The 16,853-nt window shown below is 40.6% G+C and overlaps 1 protein-coding gene across 2 annotated transcripts in view; it reads left to right on the forward strand.

The window, feature by feature from the left end:
- The window catches only part of GCC88 (GRIP and coiled-coil domain containing 88 kDa), a 140,113-nt gene that overhangs the window by 105,087 nt on the left and 18,173 nt on the right, over window positions 1-16,853 (forward strand). For both annotated transcript variants that reach the window (XM_070088797.1, XM_070088793.1), the window contains exons 11-12: window positions 4,305-4,440; window positions 13,799-13,993. In XM_070088797.1, the coding sequence (XP_069944898.1) occupies window positions 4,305-4,440; window positions 13,799-13,993 (331 nt within the window). The remainder of the gene's footprint in view (window positions 1-4,304; window positions 4,441-13,798; window positions 13,994-16,853) is intronic.

Genomic DNA, 16,853 nt, shown 5'->3' on the forward strand with positions numbered 1-16,853 from the left:
GTTTACACTGTTTCGTTTGCGGGTGTGGAAAAAATTTCCCCAGCTCAAGCTGCTGCCTTGTTGTGGATCAGCAAGGGAGACCTCCTGCCATCCCCTGCCACCCCTGACACTCCTGCCACCTCCATCCCAGCATTGGTGAATACATGTCCAGTACGAATGCTCTCTAGGAGCTAGCTATGTTTGTGAATTGTGTTTTGATCTTTTTAATTACATACCATATCTTGTATCTGCCAAGCAATCATGGCACCCAGTAGGCATAGCGGTTTTGCTGAAAGTGGCAAGAAAAGGTATAAGCTTTTAAGTCTTAGAGTTAACGAAGAAAATAGAGATATTAGACAAGAGATAGCCTATGGCTGTAGTGATACATCAGTTTGTGCAATTAAAAAGATCGAGGTAAATACAGTGGTACCTCGGGATACAAACTTAATTCATTCCAGAAGGCTGTTTAAGTGCCGATACCGAACGAATTTATCCCCATAAGGAATAATGAAAGTTAGATTAATCAGTTTCAGACCCACAAAAATACACTTACAAAAGCACTTACATAAATACACTTACATAATTGTTCGAGTTTTGAGCTGTTCGAGTTTTGACTGACTTGACTTGACTGACTTAACTTGACTGACTGATTTACTGACTTGACTGACTGACTGATTTACTGACTTGACTGATTTACTGACTTGACTGACTTACTGATTTGACTGACTTACTGATTTGACTGACTTACTGACTTGACTAGCTGATTTACTGACCTGACTGATTTACTGACTTGACTGATTTACTGACTTGGCTGATTTACTGGCTGACTTGACTGATTTACTGACTTGACTGAATGACTTATTGAATTGACTAATTTACTGACTGACTTGATTGACTGACTTAAAGTTAGATTTCTTCACTAAAGAGGACCCTGAAACGGTGTCTAGAGCAGCTGATGCCTTACCGCCATTTGTATCATGTACTGTGGGTTAAAATAGAACAGAAATCCATTACAAAATTTATGCACACTCCAGTACAACCATTGACTTAAGTACCAAAACCCCTAGCATCCACCTCAGCCCAGTAGGGCCACAGCATAACTCCACTCTCTTCACAATCATCCACTAACACCAGCACCCACAATTTAAGGTAAGAAATACTATTTTTTCTGTTGCATTTGTAATCTTAACCCTTTCAGGGTCGGTGCCGTACTTGTATGGCTTGAGAGCCAGGGTTGGTGCCGTACTTATACACATAAATTCTAACGCCTTCAAATCAAGCGGGAGAAAGCTGGTAGGCGTAGGAGAGAATAGGTCTGTGTGGTGAGTGTGTGCAGGGCACCCACATGCATTGTTGGAATGCCATTTCAGTATGCCTTATTTACCATGCCTCGTGGTAAGAAACTCCTCACTCCTTGGTGAATGGGACTCTTTTGTCAGTGAAGATGAATTTCAGGGTTTTGAGGAGTTTGTAACCGAAAGTAATGACCATAATACCGGTAATAGTGCTGGGCCGTCTTGTTCGCGTCCAGTTGCACCAGAATGAAAGAGGAAACTCATATTTTCCCGTGTCCTGGACTCAGATGTGAGCAGTAGTGATGATAGTGAATATGATCTCCAAGCTCTTGAAAACAGTCCAGTAGCGAGAGTGAAGTGGAATGTTCTCCAGTGAAGCGTCAGTATGTATGACGCTACTTGCATTCTGGTAGTGTGCCACATGCTATTCCAAGGGGGAGAAGCACATCTCGGAGTACATCCTGTGGCCCTACAACAGGAATGGATAGTGAAAATGAAGATGATATTGTTACAGTGGGGTTGGGATGAAAAATGTGCATGCATCATCAGATGGTAGTGGTGCCATGTGTCATGAGGCACCAGCAGTGGCCCATGCTGGTACCTACACTGCTGAGTCAGCTCAGCTACAACAAATCCCACCTTCACCTGCCCACCCACTGCACCAACCTCCACAACCACAACTGCCTGTCAGTATCCAGTACCTACCAACAGACTGCATCTGGGATTGGCAGCAAGGTGCCAATTTTGTTCCCAATTCCCATCGCTTTGATGAAAGTCAAAGTGGAATATGGCCATCTTGTACACTTGGGAACAATGCCACTGAACTGGAATGTTTCAAGTTATTGTTTGACAAACCCCTGATGGAAATTATTGTCAAGGAAAGCAACACATACTTCGATTTACACCATGGCAAATACAGTTCTTTCACCAAGATCACACCTACACCAGTGGCAGGAGACAACTGTGGCTGAGATCTATCTTTTGTTTGCCACACTAATGCTTATGCCACATGTGTATAAGCACAGTGTCAAATCATACTGGTCGACAGACCGCCTGATTTCAACCCTAGCTTTCAGTGATATAATACCAGTGAATCAAGTTGTGCTACTAATACATATGCTACACTTCTCAGACAAAACCAGACCTGACAGAAAAGACAGGTTACATAAGATTAGGAATGTGTTTATGTATCTGAAACAGAAATTCAGTATGTATTTTTATCCCTTCAGGAAGCTTGTTATTGATGAGTCTTTGATTCTGTTCAAAGATAGACTGTCATTCAAGCAATATATGTATGCCAAACAAGAGGAAACCTTTTGGTAAAAAGTTGTTTGTACTTTGTGATTGCTACAGTGGTCTTGTATATTGTTGTGTACACTGGAAGTAATACATACATTGCAGGGTACCAGGAAGTTATTAGGTATCTCTGGTAATGTGGTTAGAACTATGATGGAACCATATCTTGGTAAAGGGCATGCATTATATACTGATAACTGGTACACAAGCCCCTTACTCAGTGATTTTTTGCGAGTGAACATGACAGATGTGTGTGGTACAGTGCATGCAAATCGTAACCATATGCCTAGGTTCGATGCAAGCACCCGTAGAGGTGAGGTGCAGGTGTTTGCAGCCAATGACATCATAACATTTCGGTGGCATGACAAACGAGATGTCACACTGTTGACATCAGTTCACTGAAACAAAATGACAGACAGTGGCAGGCTGAATAGAGAGACCAATGAACCCATTCTGAAACCAGCAGCTGTGATGGACTACACCCTGAATATGCACTCAGTGGACAAATGTGGCATGCAAATTGGCTTTGCTGATTGTGTTTGCAAGAGTTAAGTAGTACATAAAACTCTTTTTCCATCTTCTGGATATTTCCATGCTCAGTGCTTATAATATGTATAACATGAGGACCAAAAGCAAACCACCATAAGGAGAATTTTGTTTGTCTGTCATCAGACAAATAATATTCAGGTACCAAGTAACAACACCTGCTATAGAAAACCTCCCACGAAATTATCACCAAATACCCTCTCATCTGAGGCCTGATGACCACTACCTAATACAACTGCCTCCTACTATGAAAAAAAATGCTCAGAAGAGGTGTTATGTCTGTGCACATACAAAAAAAGCCCACAAAAACACAAAGACACTCGTTTTATGTGTGAGGAGTGTAAAACACCACTGTGCATGACACTACATATATTTCAAAGACTTCCACAAGCTGCAGTAGTTCTAGGAACATGTCCAGTGACTCCATATGTGTAAGTATATAATAGAAAAATAGTAATAAACAACATTTTTTATTGTTGGTTTGTGTAAATATGTTTTGTAAACAATATAATGACAACAATGTTTGTGCGGTTATTGTGTAGCATACAACAAGTGAATATATATACAATATGTGTTATATTGGTCTCATAAACCATAAAAGTTTCTTGAAAAAAATAAAATGTTAAAAAATAAAAGTAAAAAGTAGAAAATAAATAAATAAATAAGTACTGCGTGATCGGTAGTCGGCGATGTCGCCATAAGCTGATCACTTTCTGTTAACTTCACGCCTCCATATCTCGGTAAGTATTGACCGCAGTTTTTTTTTTGGGGGGGCGTATAACACTCACAAAAACATTTTCTATCATTTCATAAGATTTTTTTTTTTTTTTACCTTAAGAACAAGTTTGCAATCAGGACTCTTGACCCTGAAGGGTTAAGCAGTAAAAACAACATAATACATCAGGACAATGAACTACAATTACATATTCACTTTTATTTTTGTAAGATCTGGAGGTCTATAAAAAAGTTGTTTGGCTTTTTTGGGGCTCCCAGGAACTTAACTTTATTTTTCCCATGAGTTTTCAGTTTATCTAACACTGATTTGCCTAATACGGCATTTTCAGGAGCATAACTACCTTGTAATATAACGATCTACTGTACTAATAATTTTAAGTTATTAAAATATAAGTAATTGTGAATATAATGAATGAACATTGATAAATGACTCTCATAAATATATACACACAGGGTTGTCAGGGAGACAACCTGTAAAGGAAACTGCGGCAAACAAATTGAAGAATTAAGACAGAAAATCCGTAGTCTCACCTCGGCAGCTCAGCTGGCCTCTGAGGCTCATTCACAGCAAGTGACGTCACTCAGACAGGTAAAATTACCTCTCTCTCATTTTCTTTGTATGTTGGACACAGTGTTTGCTGCTAATTATCAAGTTGGACAGTGATTGTGTGCTCCTACAGTACTAAACATGGATGATTTATTGCTCATGTTCTTTCAAGTTATGTCTTCACCTTATTCTCAAATACTTTATTTCTCAACTTACTTTTACAACTTACATGCATGTTCTCAGAATCATAAATTTATTTAAAAAATATAGTCTAAGCAAACCATGTTTACTGATGGAAGCTAGTTCCAGAGTTGTTTTATTTAAGGATAAATAGTATATTTCCTAGGTAGTAGGTTGGTAGACAGCAACCACCCAGCCAGGTGAGTGTACAACAGAAGCCTGTAATTGTTTTACATGATATACCTTTGAAGAATTTCGAGAGTATATCTACTCTCTGAGCCCGGCTATGGGCCAGGCTCATCTGGTGCTCGCCTGGTCAACCAGACTGTTGCTGCTGGAGGCCCGCTGCCCCACATGTCCATCACAGCCTGGTTGATCTGGCACCTGGTGAAGATACTTGTCTAGTTTCCTCTTGAAGGCTTCAACACTTGTTCCAGCAGTGTTTCTGATATCTTCTGGTAAGATGTTGAAAAGTCTCGGACCCCGGATGTTGATACAGTGTTCCCTTATTGTCCCCACCGCACCCCTGCTCCTCACTGGGTTTATTTTACACTTCCTCCCATATCTCTCACTCCAGTATGTTGTTATGGCAGTGTGCAGATTTGGGACCAAGCCCTCGAGTACCTTCCAGGTATATATTATCATGTACCTCTCTCTCCTCTGCTCCAATGAGTACATGTTCAAGACTTGCAGGCATTCCCATAGTTTAGGTGCTTTACTGGCTCAATGTTAGCCGTAAACGATCTCTCTATTTGTTCCAGCTCCGATATTTCTCCTGCCCTGAACGGGGCTGTCAGCACTGAGCAATATTCTAAGTGAGGGAGCACTAGCGATTTGAAGAGTATCACCATCGGCATTGTTTCCCTTGTTTTGAAAGTTCTCAATACCCACCCAATCATCTTCCTGGCTGTCGTGATCTTTGTCTTGTTATGGTCATGTTATGATGGGAAGATTGCTGGTGTCTTTTTTCTGTCTCATAAACATGCAAGATTTCAGGTACATCTTGCTACTTCTACTTACACTTAGGTTACACTACACTTGCATGTATAAGTATATGCAGTGCTAGTCATGGCATTATGCTGGGTGAGCACCCTAGCATAATGCTGTGACAAAAATTAAAGGCCTACCATACAGGGAAGTCTTTTTTCGTCAGTGCATTATGCTGGGTAGCAGCAGTTAGCACGACGTCACAGCCTGCCGCCACACTCCACAGTGACTCCTCAGTGCTCATGTGGCTGCTGTGGTTAGAGGAAGTGTTGCACTTTTGTCTCTCATCCACCCATCTTTTGTCTATTGTTCCCTTTGGTTTTGGGGCTATACATGTTTCATTATGGGTAAAAGGAAGTCTTTAACACCTGAAACACCAGATCATAGGGCTTCACAAAGATGGGCACCAGACAAAAGAAGTAGTGGAGAATGTTTGTGTGTGTGAGCGTTCAGTGAGGAGCTGGGTGCAGCGTTTCAAGGCTGGTGGTGGTGTCGAGTTACCGCCTGCCAAACCTCAGCCTGGCCTCTTGAAGAAGACATCTGTTTATACCTTAACTGTGTTAAAGAAGCAGTTAGAGACTACACCTATGATAACTGCTAGAGAATTGAAAGAAAAGAACCCACATTTTCTCTCAGGGGTACGTGTAAGAACTGTTAACAGATATGTGTCAAAACTAGGCTACAGTAGTCACCGCCAGGTTAAGAAACCGATCCTCTTCAAGCCACAGAAGAAACGTAGGCTGGATTATGCAAAGAAATATCTTCACTGGAATCCTCAGCAGTGGTCTAAAGTACTTTGGAGTGATGAAGCAACCTTCGCCATCACTTGTAACCATGGGGGATGTGTACCGGCCCAGAGGTAGTGACCCACTTGACCCACGCTACACCTGTGGGACCACCAAACACCCAGACTCGCTCATGGTTTGAGGGTGTTTCAGTGCTCAGAGTGTTGGTGAATTCATTGTGCTTTCCAAAAACCAGTATATGAACCAGTATAATTATTTTTATTTTTTTTATTATCACACTGGCCGATTCCCACCAAGGCAGGGTGGCCCGAAAAAGAAAAACTTTCACCATCATTCACTCCATCACTGTCTTGCCAGAAGGATGCTTTACACTACAGTTTTTAAACTGCAACATTAACACCCCTCCTTCAGAGTGCAGACACTGTACTTCCCATCTCCAGGACTCAAGTCCGGCCTGCCGGTTTCCCTGAACACCTTCATAAATGTTACTTTGCTCACACTCCAACAGCACGTCAAGTATTAAAAACCATTTGTCTCCATTCACTCCTATCAAACACGCTCACGCATGCCTGCTGGAAGTCCAAGCCCCTCGCACACAAAACCTCCTTTACCCCCTCTCTCCAACCTTTCCTAGGCCGACCCCTACCCCGCCTTCCTTCCACTACAGACTGATACACTCTTGAAGTCATTCTGTTTCGCTCCATTCTCTCTACATGTCTGAACCACCTCAACAACCCTTCCTCAGCCCTCTGGACAACAGTTTTGGTAATCCCGCACCTCCTCCTAACTTCCAAACTACGAATTCTCTGCATTATATTCACACCACACATTGCCCTCAGACATGACATCTCCACTGCCTCCAGCCTTCTCCTCGCTGCAACATTCATCACCCATGCTTCACACCCATATAAGAGCGTTGGTAAAACTATACTCTCATACATTCCCCTCTTTGCCTCCAACGACAAAGTTCTTTGTCTCCACAGACTCCTAAGTGCACCACTCACTCTTTTCCCCTCATCAATTCTATGATTCACCTCATCTTTCATAGACCCATCCGCTGACACGTCCACTCCCAAATATCTGAATACATTCACCTCCTCCATACTCTCTCCCTCCAATCTGATATTCAATCTTTCATCACCTAATCTTTTTGTTATCCTCATAACCTTACTCTTTCCTGTATTCACCTTTAATTTTCTTCTTTTGCACACCCTACCAAATTCATCCACCAATCTCTGCAACTTCTCTTCAGAATCTCCCAAGAGCACAGTGTCATCAGCAAAGAGCAGCTGTGACAACTCCCACTTTGTGTGTGATTCTTTAACACACAAAGTATAATTACCTTGAGTTATTGTGTGACAATTTACCTGGGGCATTTGACAAGTGTGGGGCTACAGTTTATTGCAGGATGGTGCACCGTGTCATACTGCCAGATCTGTAGTTCAGTGGCTTAAGGGCTGTGAAGTGAGGGTCTTTAATGACTGGCCAGGCAATTCCCCAGACCTAAACCCTGTTGAGAACCTCTGGTCAGTAGTGAAATGAAGTTTACTGGGCAAGGATATCAGTTCCATCCCACGGCTGGAAGCTGCTCTACAAGAGTCATGGAATAATATACCTCCCCACAGGGAAGGTATATTAAGCATACAGGATGCAGCACCAAGTATTAAAACCTCAATAAGTGTGCAAATATATATAATATTATAATCTTTCATGGTATATGTTTGTGTTTTGGTACGTGTGTAGGGGAGGGGCAGCATAATGCCATGACTAGCACTGTATATACACACCCCTCTGGATTTTCTTCTATTTTCTTCCTAGTTCTTGTTCTTGTTTATTTTGCTTATCTCCATGGGGAAGTGGAACAGAATGCTTCCTCTGTAAGCCATGCGTGTCATAAGAGGTGACTAAAATGCTGGGAGCAAGGAGCTAGTAACCCCTTCTCCTGTATTTATTACTAAATTTAAAAAGAGAAACTTTGGTTTTTCTTTTTGGGCTACCCTGCCTAGGTGGGATGTGGCCAGTTTGTTAGAAAGAAAAATGGCACTTCCACTCCTCTCTTGGCCTCTCACTATTTCCTACTCAGTATCAAAGTCATTCAAGTCGATGCTCACTTGCTGCTCCAGGGTTCTGTAGCAGCCCTTTAGAACAGTGGCTTGGCAGTTGACAACAATGAAGGAATAGCTAAGGAAAGACAATCTCCATTGACTTATAGGTCTTGACATAAAAATGTATTTATCTTTTTGAAAATCACTGTAAGGTGGTGATGCCCTGGTGACCCACCAGGACCTGTGCAAACAATACAAACAAAAGGTAGTTGTAGAATGGAGGCAGAAATTTGTCATGGAGGCCACAGATTGGATCTGTCAGAGGAAAGGTTGGTTTGACTGAACTGCTGAAGAGCTCATCAGCCTGGGCACAATATTAGAGGACCTCTTTATGTGGGTCCTGAACTAAGCCCCACACCTTGTTGTAGCCACGAGTTGAGCCATGAGTTTGGGCACAAGTTAAGGCAGATTTAGAGTATAAGGTAGAGCAAAAGTCAAGGCACGAGTTTGCACACAAGTTGAAGCACAAGTTAGGATACAGTTTAGGGCACAAGTCAGGGCACAAGTTGGGGCACAGATTAGGGCACAAGTTAAAGGAAAGTTATAGCATGACATATTGGTTCATTTTGTGTTTAAAAATTTATTGTTACTTTTGAGTTTAGGGACTGCATGCCAACCCACAAAAGTGCCACAAGAAAACTTGAATAAAAAGGACTCCCACTGAAGGACTTCAGTGGAAGCCCTTCAGTAAAAATGTTGGATAATTGAAAAATGCAAATTAGCTTGTTTCTGCTGTCACAGAGCTGATGTGCCAAGCAAAATATTTGTCTGTGGAATTTCTGCAGTCATTGGAAATTTTGGAAAATTTCCAGACATAATGGAGAGAGAGACAGCTCATAGAGAATGTAAACAAACCGGGGGGGGGGGGGCTTGGTGACCGTATTAGAAAGTTAGGTGGGGGGAACTGTATAGCGAGGTTTGGTTATAATTTGAAATGTCTGTATTAGCAGAATGCTGTAAGGCAAAACACCTTAAAGTGGGGCCCTAATGTATATATATATGCTTGTACATGCATGTGTAATATGACCTAAGTGTAAATAGAAGTAGCAAAACATACCTGAAACCTTGCTGTTTATGAGACAGAAAAGACACCAGCAATCGTTCCGCCATGTACAACAATTACAGGTTTCCATTTCATACTAACTTGGCAGGACAGTAGTACCTCCCTGGGTGGTTGCTGTCTACCAACCTACTACCTAGTATAATCATGAATATGGTTATTATATCTCTTCATTTTTTCCTATCAGCCAGTATTTTCAGCCTTTATTCATTACTGATATTTGTTATAGCTCTGGGAGTCAACGGTTGTTTTGGTCACTGGAGGGCCATTGCACAGCAAATGAGTCCTAAAATTTAGGACTCACTTGCCATGGGCTCAAACCTTACCTGTTCTGTGGCTTATTAACAACTTCATCAAGCTGTCAGGTGAATTAATTAAAGGTCTATAAGGGTTCTTTGTGACAGAGCAAGAGCTAATGAGATTTTATTAATGCATGAAAATTACTCAGGAGAAAGATCAAAGCACATGACACAACTTCACTTGGACAGAATATTTAAAAAGATAACCAAGAAGATTAGTTGAATATTTATTAAGATAGCTAAGAAGATTGTGAATCATAGCAATAGACCTTCATCTGAAATCCCCTGTGACTTGAACTGCAAGTACCACATATGTCCTCCCAGTAACATCACAAATCCTTGATGAAACAGACAGTAATCCTGACAACCCTTAACTTCCAGACTTTTGTTATTATCTCTGCAGTTGAAGTAAAACTTTCACTGTCCAGACCCCCCAAATTAATGTTGCTGTCAGTGTGTCTTTTTTTTTTTTTTTAATATAATTTTTTTTTTTTCTGAAATGGTAGAGAATCTTTTCCTGAAGATAATGACACCAAAAGTATGTAATATGATTGAAAATTTACAGAAGTACGCAACCACAAAGCTGTCTTGGTGCAATTTATGAAACGCTAATTTCGCCCACTTTGAGTCCTATTTTAAGCCAATTCCATTGCTTCATTCGACCAAATTCTTGGCTGTTTCACTAGTAAGCCCTTCATTCTATTGATTGAGCATAAGGCACTGCCCATTCAACTATTTCAGTTGCCTTATAAAGTGCACAGAAGTCAGTAATTTGACCAATTTTTGCACAGAATTAAAAAATTACTAATTTAGAAATAGTCTAAAATAAACAATACAGTGGACCCCCGCATAGCGAACTTAATCCGTGCAAGAGGGCTGGTCGTTATGCGAAATGTTCGCTATGCGAATTAATTTTCCCCATAAGAAATAATGGAAATAAAATTAATCTGTGCAAGACACCCAAAAGTATGAAAAAAAAATTTTTTTACCACAAAAAAATGTTAATTTTAGTACACACAAACTGAAAAAGGCATGCACAATTACATGACACTTACTTTTATTGAAGATCTGGTGATGATTGATGGGATGGGAGGAGGGGAGAGCATTATCTTCTTACTGTTTAGAAGGGGAATCCCCTTCCATTAGGACTTGAGGTAGCAAGTCCTTTTCTGGGGTTACTTCCCTTCTTCTTTTAATGCCACTAGGACCAGCTTGAGAGTCACTGGACCTCTGTCGCACAACAAATCTGTCCATAGAGCTCTGTACCTCCCGTTCCTTCAAGACTTTCCTAAAATGGGCCATAACATTGTCATTGAAATAGTCACCAGCACGGCTTGCAACAGCTGTGTCAGGGTGATTTTCATCCATAAAGGTTTGCAGTTCAACCCACTGTGCACACATTTCCTTAATTTTTGAAGTAGGCACAATGGATTCCACAACTGGCATAGGCTTCTCAGGGTTAGCCCCAAACCCTTCAAAATCTTTCTTAATTTCCATACTAATTCTCACCCTTTTTACCACAGGGTTGGCACTAGAAGCTTTCTTGGGGCCCATGGTCACTTATTTTCCAGAAACAGCACCGAAAACACTGTAATAATACGAAATATTCCGAGTGTATGCTTGAATGTTACCGCGGAGGCTAGCTGGTAAACAATGGGACGGGCGGCACATGTGAGGCTGGCTGAGGGCCCACATTGGACGCGTCTCGGACGAAGTTCGCTGAGCGGGTTTTTGTCTACTATGCGGGGCAAAATTTCAGCGAACAAAGCGTTCGCTATGCGGATTGTTCGCTATGCAAGGCGTTCGCTATGCGGGGGTCCACTGTATAGGCATTCCTGGTGCTAAAAGAACATTTCCTCTATTCATTAGTCATGTGCCCATGCCTCTCCTATAATACACTTGCCTTCCATTTCAAATTCTTATTCACACAGAACTAGAAGATTTATTTTATTTTTCAAATAATAAAATATAACCAGGAATTATTGGTCATGGTCTATGTGTCCCAATAATTGAATCAGACCTATTAAAATCCATAAAACAGACAGGTTAGGGGGGCCCCTCATCAATCATCAGGAAAATTGGAAAAAATTTAATATTTCTGCTACTTTGAGCTCAATTTCAAGTTTCACTCCTGAAACCATCCAAAATCATATCTGTTTCAAATGATATGAACAAATAGTCAATACAACCATAAGAACCATCCAAGAAAATACCTCAAAGCCACAATTTTAAACCATATATATGATCAAAGTTTTGCTCTTCTCATCGTGCACCACATGGGGTAGGATCTTTTGTACTGTACACACTGCACAGACCTATTGTATCATTCTAGGCCAAAATTTACCACTCACAGCTTATCTGGGCAAGCTGAGCTCATCACATAAAACTATATGAGGGATCCTGTCCTCTATGTGATAGCCACTGAAAGGGTTAATCCACATAGTCCTGGAATTTTTACATTTATATTCCCTCCTTTTCTTCCATAGCTGATCACTCAGCATTACCGCTGCTACTCCTTAAGCTTGGCTTCTGTAATATACATACACCTGACCTAATCACATTTATATTATAGGATTGAAGATGAATGGTTCACAGTACAGACACGTTGATAAATTTATCATTTATATTATAGTTGGTTATACTATAATTAGTTAATGATAACCATTTTACAAAGTGGAGAGTCAGTGAAACAATAGGCATTATTTTGAAATGCACTTTTGATGCTAAAATAAGTATGGTATTGTACTTGTGTCTGGATGCACTGACCATATGTAGTTTTGTTTACTTATCAATTCGTATATGTATACTGAAGTTACTAACCATACCACGGACAGACGGGGACAGAACCCACGATCAGAGAGTCTCAGAGCTCCAGACCGTTGCGTTACCAATGGTCTAACGCAACGGTCTGGAGTTTTGAGACTCTGATCGCTGGTTCTATCCCCGTCCATGGTATGGTTTGTTTGCAATCACGTCATTACGATTTCATGAGTCATACTGAAGTTGCTACTTGTTCAGTAAGTACAAAAAACTGCCTTATGAATCTATGGATAGTATATAAAATTTAATGGTATTCAAGGATTTTGAATTCATGGGGACTTCTAGGAATATTACAGTTGTGTATTTGGAGGTCTGACTACAATATGTAGAGTGTCCTGTGGCTTGGTTGGCAGAGCGTTCGGGGTCACAAACTGATTGTGGTTCGATTCCCAGCTGGGTGGAAATATTGGGCATGTTTCCTTACACATTCTGCCCCTGTTCACCTAGCAGTAAATAGGTACCTGGGTGTTAGTTGGCTGTTGTGAGTGGCATCCTGGGGATGGGGTAGTATACCTCAGATAGTGCTGGGCTAAGAAATGAGCTGAGGTAGGATATCAGCTCTTAGCCTGTCAAACTGATCTGTGTAAAAAAAAAAAAAAAAAAAAGCTGAGGGTGTCCTTAACTGTACGGATACACAAAAGAGAAAGTTGAGTTAGGCAAGCAGAAAGAAATAAAGAAAAGGAAATGAGTAAAAAGTTATATAAACTAATTTTTTCTTTACTTTTGTGTGACTCTTTTTTTGTGTGTCAGGGGCCTTGATACACTATGATTTGACTATTAATGCATATTTGAAATAGCTGTAATGTAATGCTCTTCCCTTACTTTCTTGGCAGGTGCCTTCCCACTTCATGAAGGTGGGTAATGGGGGTTAACATGATGATAAGCAATTATGTTGGTACTGCATCTAGTGTATTTTTTAATATTGCTTCAAACATTCATTTGATGTTTAGTAAACATCAGCAATGCCACTAAGATATAAGCTTTTATGTAATGCTTTTGATTGCCTTGAATTTTCACTGATAACATGCATGAAAGAATAACATTTACATAGATACTTACCTGTCTGTCTCTCATCTATATTTAACAAAGCTCCTGTAATTACACATACAGTACAAGGTTGTTGGGAAGAAGAAAAAGGTTTTGAGTTATTTTCTGCAAAACAAGAAATACCAATATGACATGAAAATATTTGAAAATTTACAGGAGCTTACAACTTTAAGAGCATCTGATGACACCCAGTTGAGACGTGTAGAAAGTGAAGGGCGGGTAGCACTTGCAGCACTTGAGCAGCAACTAGCCTTGCAACAACAACGATCACTTGCCACACTAAGTGAACGCGATTTAGAAATTCAGCGGTTAACTCAACAGCTGCACGAGCGAGACAAAACTCCACCCCAGGTAGGATTTAGGGACTGATTTGTAGAGTATTTTGAATTTGTAATGCCTTTTGGGATGATACTCTGGTGATAGAATTTGGATCTGAAGTGTCTGTTACAGTTTGCCCTTGTGCTAGATCCATTTTCTCTCGTAAGAGTGACGAAAGAAGGGATAATAAGCCTTATGGTCAGTGGTGTCCACAAAGTCACTTTCCTATCTGTGCAGCAGACCTTCATGTTATGCTAGATAATATTTATTCTGGTGCATTTTTTATGTTTCTGTGCTATTGATATTTCTCCTTATGTCATAATAGATCAATTGTGATAGGTAAATAAGCCTTACTGTTGATATTAGCCTAAGAATAGAATATTTTGTCGGCTGCTCTCTCTTGCTCGTGTCAGCACTTCTACCCAGAAGGTTCCTGATTGGTTCTCTGACTATATTACCTACATAGCATCGTATGTTACTTTTTACTAAATATTTTACTACTGTTTATCAACATCACAGTTACCGTAATGATTTTATTTTATTATTTTTGTATTTCATTTTTTAATTTACTTTTTATGCTGTTAGTACTGTATCTTATACTGTAAGGTTTAGCAGTTACACTGTGCATAGGGGCTGAAGATTTCACTGCTTCTTTGATATGCCATCCTCTTCTCTCCTCTTCTCCTCTCCTCTTCTCCTCTCCTCTCCTCTCACCTCCTCTCCTCTTTTCTTTTCTCCTCTTCTCTCTTCTCTCCTTCTCATCTCCTCTACTTTGCTTCTCCTTCTCATCTCCTCTACTTTGCTTCGCCTTCTCTCCTCTTCTCTCCTTCGCCTCTCCTCCTCTTCTCTGTCCAGTTAGTACAGTTACTACAGTGTGATTCTGCTGATAGGGCAGGGTAACTCAAAGTGATGCTGCCTGCATGACACATTTGCCGCGAGTAGCGGTCAAATATCATACGGCAGTATGCATCTGGCAGCCCTGCTGCCAGATGTATTATTATGTATTATTATCAGATGTATTATTATCATTATTATTAGTACTTACATATTATAATAATAATTTTTTTTTTTCAACAAACCAGCCGTATACCACCAAGGCAGGGTGGCCCAAAAAGAAAACGAAAGTTTCTCTTTTTAAATTTAGTAATTTATACAGGAGAAGGGGTTACTAGCCCCTTGCTCCTGGCATTTTAGTCGCCTCTTACAACACGCATGGCTTACGGAGGAAGAATTCTGTTCCACTTCCCCATGGAGGTAAGAGGAAATAAACAAGAACAAGAACGAGTAAGAAAATTGAAGAAAACCCTGAGGGGTGGGCGTATATATATACACCTACCATCCGACTTACAACCGAGTTCGGTTCCGAGAAACCGGTCGTAAGTCGAAATGGTCGTAAGTCGAACTTTACTACTGAATATCAACAAAACATTTTTGTAATGACTATTTTATTACTTTATTTTGGTATTTCATGCTTTACTTTACTTTTTATGTTGTTAGTACTGTATTTTATACTGTAAGGTTTAGGATAAACACTGTGCACAACACAAATAGTTGTTTATTTCCCGGAAATTTGGCATAAAAAACTCGGTCGTAAGTCGAGTGGTCGTAAGTCGGATGGTAGGTGTACTTGTACATATATGTGTAGTGTGACCTAAGTGTAAGTAGAAGTAGCAAGACATACCTGAAACCTTGCAGGTTTATGAGACAGAAAAATGGACACCAGCAATCCTACCATCATTACAGGCTGTCGTTTTACACTCACTTGGCAGGACAGTAGTACCTCCCTGGGCGGTTGCTGTCTACTAACCTACTACCTAGGTATAATAATAATAATAATTTTTTTTTTTTTTTTTTTTTTTTTTCAACAAGTTGGCCGTCTCCCACCGAGGCAGGGTGACCCAAAAAAGAAAGAAAATCCCCAAAAAGAAAATACTTTCATCATCATTCAACACTTTCACCACACTCGCACATTATCACTGTTTTTGCAGAGGTGCTCAGAATACAACAGTCTAGAAGCATACACATATAAAGATACACAACATATCCCTCCAAACTGCCAATATCCCAAACCCCTCCTTTAAAGTGCAGGCATTGTACTTCCCATTTCCAGGACTCAAGTCCGACTATATGAAAATAACCGGTTTCCCTGAATCCCTTCACTAAATATTACCCTGCTCACACTCCAACAGATCGTCAGGTCCCAAGTACCATTCGTCTCCATTCACTCCTATCTAACACGCTCACGCACGCTTGCTGGAAGTCCAAGCCCCTTACCCACAAAACCTCCTTTACCCCCTCTCTCCAACCCTTTCGAGGACGACCCCTACCCCGCCTTCCTTCCCCTATAGATTTATATGCTTTCCATGTCATTCTACTTTGATCCATTCTCTCTAAATGACCAAACCACCTCAACAACCCCTCTTCTGCCCTCTGAGTAATACTTTTATTAACTCCACACCTTCTCCTAATTTCCACACTCCGAATTTTCTGCATAATATTTACACCACACATTGCCTTAAACAGGACATCTCCACTGCCTCCATCCGTCTCCTCGCTGCTGCATTTACCACCCAAGCTTCACACCCATATAAGAGTGTTGGTACTACTATACTTTCATACATTCCCTTCTTTGCCTCCATAGATAACGTTTTTTGACTCCACATATACCTCAACGCACCACTCACCTTTTTTCCCTCATCAATTCTATGATTAACCTCATCCTTCATAAATCCATCCGCCGACATGTCAACTCCCAAGTATCTGAAAACATTCACTTCTTCTGTACTCCTCCTCCCCAATTTGATATCCAATTTTTCTTTATCTAAATCATTTGACACCCTCATCACCTTACTCTTTTCTATGTTCACTTTCAACTTTCTACCTTTACACACAT

This window comes from Cherax quadricarinatus, chromosome 2, assembly GCF_038502225.1.
Source record: "Cherax quadricarinatus isolate ZL_2023a chromosome 2, ASM3850222v1, whole genome shotgun sequence".
Classification (NCBI taxonomy): domain Eukaryota; kingdom Metazoa; phylum Arthropoda; class Malacostraca; order Decapoda; family Parastacidae; genus Cherax; species Cherax quadricarinatus.